We start from the raw sequence: 5,943 nt of genomic DNA, 5'->3' as shown, positions 1-5,943 counted from the left end.
TATTACATAATTAATATTAAAATACATATTACTGAAACAAAAATATTAGACATAAAATACCTTCGGGTTATCGACGTACAGTCTGGTAAAGAAATAATTGTGTCCCACCTTTTTGTAGGAGTGAAAGTTAATAATTATCAAAGCCACTAATTAAACTAGTAAAAACAGAAAATTTGGTTTGGAAAAAAAGTTAACTCGTCTGGAAAAGAGATTATTTTGACTAATCAGTTTTTATTCGAAAATGTGAGAATATAATTTTGCCAGACTCTGCTACGTTTCTGACCACTTATTCTTATCGTTATTATTATTGATCATAATATTTTTTCTCGCTATTTCGGGTTGAGTATGTAGCAGGCAGCGAGCAAGGGGTGCCGCTGTAACCCGCCAGGGGCCAGCACTACAAGCGTCACAGAAGCTAAGCAATTGTATATAATGTTATTATTATAAAAATACGATATCATGTACAAATGTATATATGTTAATATGTAATGTGTAATAATGTTAATTATAAAATAAAAAAGATTGAGCAAAAAGAGTCTACGGAGCTATCTCAAGTAGAGTTAAAAGAGTGAACCCTCAGTGATAACCGATCACAGGAGCCCTTTAATTGCCTCCGGGCTGATCCGTTTAATCAAGTTATGTGTGTATATATGATTTTTCCTAGGTCAATTAATATATAATTGTAATTGATCGAAAATAAATAAATAGGTTAGAAAAAAAAAATGTTAATCAAGCCTTCTTCCAGATATAATTCCAGACATACCACTGATGGCGTAAACTCTACTTGAGATAGAGAAATTCATTGCCAATCTATTCTCGCATGAGTTGTTTTGATGTACGTATACCTAAGACGATGGCCTATCTTCTCTCCAGCAATCTTAGTCCGTTCGCTTCATCTCGGCATTAAAGATTGTAATTTAATCTTTAACGGTTACACTGGTCCGTCCGCTTCAACTCGGCAACCAGTGTAATTTCCCGGCTCTGGTCCGTCCGCTTCATCTCGGCAACGAGAACTGTTATTCTACCTCAGACTCTCTCAGCTAGACCTCCTCTACCCGAGTCAGTGCCCAGGGTTCATCCCCTGGCACGACCCTTCCTTTCTTACCTATTATTGAATACGCCTTGTCGTGGGCCTTCTGTAAAGTGAATATCAGGCTGAAGAACCGCCTAAGACCAGACAACCCCGACAAGTATCTGAGGATGGGGACCAGAAGTCCAACCACCTTCATATTTTTCTTTTTTTTTTTCAAATATTTAATCATTTTCACACGATACATTCGCATCAATAGGCACCCCAAAACATTCGCACCTACCACTGTTGATTTTGCTATCAAAAGAGTAGTGGGGTAACAGGTTCCTAATGATATAGTTCCTTCAACTCGATTGCCAGTTCCTGATATTTTCTTCCACAGGGAAGGTTATATTATAATCTTTGCAGATCCCGACATTAATAAGTCCCGCATTTTTTCTTCTCAGATCCATAAGGAGGATATGTGGTTCATTATGGCACAGTTCCGTAATAATTTATTCATCCCAATAGAGCTTGAGAGGACCTTTTATTCTACTTATAAGGAGTCTATTTGGGTGGTACTTGTAATATGGGTTCTTATCACCAATTAAGTTGTACTTATTCGCCAGGTCCTGATGCAAAATTTTGGCCACATTGTTGTCCCTATGTGGATATTCAGTGACAACCAACACCCCACATCCAGAAGGGATATGTTGGATTGATTCCCTTACTACTGTGCTTTCTATATGACTCGGTGAATTTGTTCCAGCCTTTAACTATTCTACTGATATTTCCTTGTCATCAGCTATAATTTAATTTGCTGTAGAATTTACCATGCAAAGATTTGTTTTACCATTCTGCCAGTCGTTCATTTACGCTCAGATTGATTGCAGTTAAACCAGAATCCATCCTTGAGATGGCGAGATAAATCCCTGGTGTTTCAGCAAAAAAATATTAAATAGGGCCTCTCCTTGTTTGCGGCAAGCTTCTTCAATATTTAGCAAACCACGTCCTCCTTCTTTTCTAGGTAAATATAGACGAGCTTTAGAGGATATTGGATGATGGACCCGCTCTCGTGTGAGTGTCATTCTCACCAATTGATTATTACTATTATGATTATTTAGGAATTTTCCTTATTCTCGGTTTATACCGGAAGTAGCACATATCCTAAGTGAGGTTAGAAAAAATTAATCTTTCATATTAATGAATTTTCTGACTATGCTCCCAGTCCTGTGTAACACAGCTTACTGTATTAGTTCCAGAATATTTAATGACAGATCCAGGTCCTTAATGCCCTCCAGGGTCTCTGACCATTGCTTGAGATAATAAACAGTAGCACCCTGACATTCTCAAGCATATACAGTTGTTTCTATGTCTCCCCTCATCATCATCTCGAGCACAACAATCCATTACTGGATCTTGGCTGCCTCATGAGTTGTCCTCCATGTTTCCCAATCCTCAGCAGCTGTCCTCCAGTTTCTGATTCCAAGGATTCTGGCATCGGCACTTACTCCATCTCTCCATTTCATCATATTTGGTCTACTCACTTGCAAGTTGGCCAATTCCTGGTTTCCCCTGGTTCTCCATTCATTATTTTCCTTCACTGGACCAAATATCTTCCGAAGGACCTTCCTCTCGAAAATTAATATTTTTCCTCACTGCCCTTTGTCGATGTCCATGTTTCACACCCATAAGTCAGGACCCGTCTTTTAAGGACTTTGTAAAGGAGGTGTTTAGTTTCTCCTTGTAGTAAGTGGTTTTTCAGGAGGTCATGATAACATCTGTTTGCGGTAATGTCTCTCCTAGATCCTGATATTTCCGAACTTCTTCGGTTATCACCTTGTGAAGGTTGTCATCCGATGGTATGCCTATTTCTATGATACTTGTATGTTTTCCTTCCTTAGAGATTAGGAAAATATCAGGCTTATTGTGCGATCCGTAGTGATGACCTGGTCCCAATAAAATGCTTGACATCCCGCCAATCAATGATCGCTTGTGGACTGTACTTCTAATAAGGGCTGGTGTCGTTCAGAAGTTCTTTTTTTGGCTACTTGATGGACGATTTTAGCCATATTGTTTTTCCTTAGTAAATATTCTTTCCATGGAGCCGGCCAAATTCCGTTAACTTTATCCATATATACGGGCTGTAGGTCCTGGTAACTATTACCTGATCATGTATGATCCAAATAAATCTTTCTGTTTCTGTGAAACTTATAATTATTATTATGAAACAATTATTATTATAATTATTATTTGTTGATAGATGAAGGAACATGGAGTATGTGGCTGTCTCTGTTCTTCTCCCGTGGGATTTACATCATTTTGGCCACTCTCATCTTCGGCTGTTTTATCATAACCTTTTTTAAGAAAAAGGTAATCATTCTCTTAATTCAAACTATTTAGAATCGATGACCGAATTCATATTGCTATGTTTTCTACTTATGGTGTCTAGGATGCCAGGATAATTTCTGAAAGCAATTATCTACAATTATTTATATTAATTTAAATTAATTGAGTTCTTAAAAGTATTATTATGTCACTTTTCTATAGCGTTTTAGCAGTTACCAATTAGCTATCTTTATAAAATATTTTTATGACTGAAATACATAATATTTTAGGGGGTGGTAGTGGGTAATATAATCCTCAGAGCTAGAAAAAGGAATAAAGAATTTATTTAGATATAATATATCCATGAATAATATAATATAATAAAATTATTTAAATTAATATTTTTACCATAAAATATATTTAAACCAAATTTGAATACCTATAGTTGGATAGTAGAAGCATGTGTTGAAGTGTTGAGCCTATTCTTCCACTCGTCGTAGTGCCTTTCGCCCACTCAAGCCCGAAGAGTCCTAACTCTCTGTCCAGCTGAAAGTTCCTTCACTCTGCATCTCCTCTTAGGATCTCAGGGGGTGACTCTGCTTCCTCTTTGGCTTCTGGTAGCTCCACCACCGAAGAGAGTCTGACAAGTGGAATATAATTGACTTAACCTATGAACTTGCCTGCCGACTTCTTTCTCGAGCTGATACCTGGTCTAATTAAATAAGGTCTTTTCGACCCCGAACCATTACCTTTAAAAGGTTCCTCTGCGTTGACATTTTTTCTCATATACTACTCTTTCTTAGGGTTCAAACATCAACCCAGGTTCTCATGCCATAACCTATTTGAAAATGTAGTAAAATAGATAGTAATATACGTCACTCAACTTAAATTTTTCACTAAACCAGATTGCATTTTAACCTAATTCTGCTTAATCTATTCAGAAACAAAACTTTAACTTAGGCCAGCGAAATTTTATACTCTACTGTAAGTAGATTGTGTTGAGCCTTTAGGTGTATTTTTAAGTTATTATTTTTCAATATTAGACAAACAAAATTAGGTCGTAGGGAGGTGTTAGTGTGCTATTAGCTGGTACTAGTACCGCAGATAGCCACTGGTCCTCCAGGTTGGGGGAACACTACTCAGACATCCATACATATATACTAATTACAGCACACTACACTCACCCCACACTACAGACAAAGGTCAAGAACAGTACTCACCACCCTAGGCCACCTTTCCTATGTAGCCGCCCCGGATGGGTGAGCGAGTCTTGGAGCTCTGAGGAGGCAGCTCCTCCACCTGACTTGGGAACAGTTGGTTGATTTTTTTTTTAAATTTATTTATTTCCACCTTTCCCTGCCTTTAAGCAATACAGGTGAGCAGCAGCAGTTAGATGTTACATATCCATCATCAAACTACTGCCAATAAATCAATTTACAATTAATAATTCACTAAGTTTTCTTATAGTTTCCATTAATTTTCAGTCTTCTGCGCATCTTCCGTCCGCAGGCATCCCAGGGGCTGGTCTTCTTCTTTGACGAATATTGAAGTGGCTTGGTCCAATAATTTTTTTCAACCCGTATACAAATTCTTTGTAATACGAGTAGTTTTCTTCTTTCTGAGGGAAAGTCGTTCTCTATGAGGACGTAGAGTCCGGTTTTCCCTCTGCAATCTGGCCCGTAATGCATCAAAGGCAATACAGTCTATGATGATGGGCTCGGCAGTCTCCGGAACACCACTACTAGGGCATAGGGGGTCTATATCCATCCCGTGGCCATGAAGCTTGGATCGAAATCTCCCATGCCCCGTGAGAAATTGAGAGAGCCAGTAGTCTTGGAGGGCCCACTTTGCTTCCATCCGTGACCGAACGGTGGGGAAATATTTCCTTAAGGTGGCGCATTTTGGGCTTGTCATCCAACGCGGGTTCCATTCTTCGGTGGTGTCCTTCCGGAGAATGGTTTTCCATTTACTTGGGCTCTCGTCAATCCTCACTTGAAGATTTGCCGGCAGACCTGCCAAGCCCTCTTTCTTCAATTTAAACATCATCATTTCTTCCTGCATGAAAAGGTCGAGAGGTACCCCTCTACCCCCTGTGCCCCTCCCGCTAAAACTTGCATCGCGTCATGTGAGACACGGTATGCCTTGGTGACTCTAAGCAAAGCCGTCTGTTGGATTGTCGCCAATTTTCTCTTCTCTTGTTGCAAGAGATTCCGGTTCCAGGTGGGGGAGGCATACCTCAGAATACCCACGACCACTTCTTTATATATGGTCATTGTCGCGGGGAATCTGAGGCCCCAGAAGGCGCCCCCACACGACTAAGACCGTTCAAGGATTGGGACACCCTACTTCCCAAGTAATTCAAGTGAGGAGTCACGTTGAATCCTCTTCCAATTTTTACGCCAAGGTAGGTGACTACCTCACTTGGGCGTATCCTTGTTCCTGGAACACACAGTTGGTTAATAACCATTTCTCCTTAAATAAATGTATCAAGAAACCTTAAACAGCCTCGGATTTAATCAGTCTCTCAAGGAAACGACCTGGCGTCCCCAATGATAAGAACTTTGACGTAGGAAGAACACCTTGTGTTCACACAGGAACAGCAGGAA

At 39.5% G+C, this 5,943-nt stretch overlaps 1 protein-coding gene across 1 annotated transcript in view; it reads left to right on the top strand.

Annotated features, from left to right (window-relative positions):
• The window catches only part of LOC112211720 (unconventional myosin-XVIIIa), a gene marked incomplete in the record, with an annotated part of 47,713 nt that overhangs the window by 4,509 nt on the left and 37,261 nt on the right, over nucleotides 1-5,943 (top strand). Inside the window, 1 exon segment of the mRNA XM_067049342.1 lies at nucleotides 3,273-3,382. Coding sequence (XP_066905443.1) covers nucleotides 3,273-3,382 — 110 coding nt within the window.

The sequence above is a fragment of the Halyomorpha halys genome, unplaced genomic scaffold (genome assembly GCF_000696795.3).
Source record: "Halyomorpha halys isolate HHAL.00 unplaced genomic scaffold, Hhal_1.1 Scaffold141.1, whole genome shotgun sequence".
NCBI classification, from domain to species: Eukaryota; Metazoa; Arthropoda; class Insecta; order Hemiptera; family Pentatomidae; genus Halyomorpha; species Halyomorpha halys.
This window is presented reverse-complemented; position numbering and strand designations above follow the sequence as displayed.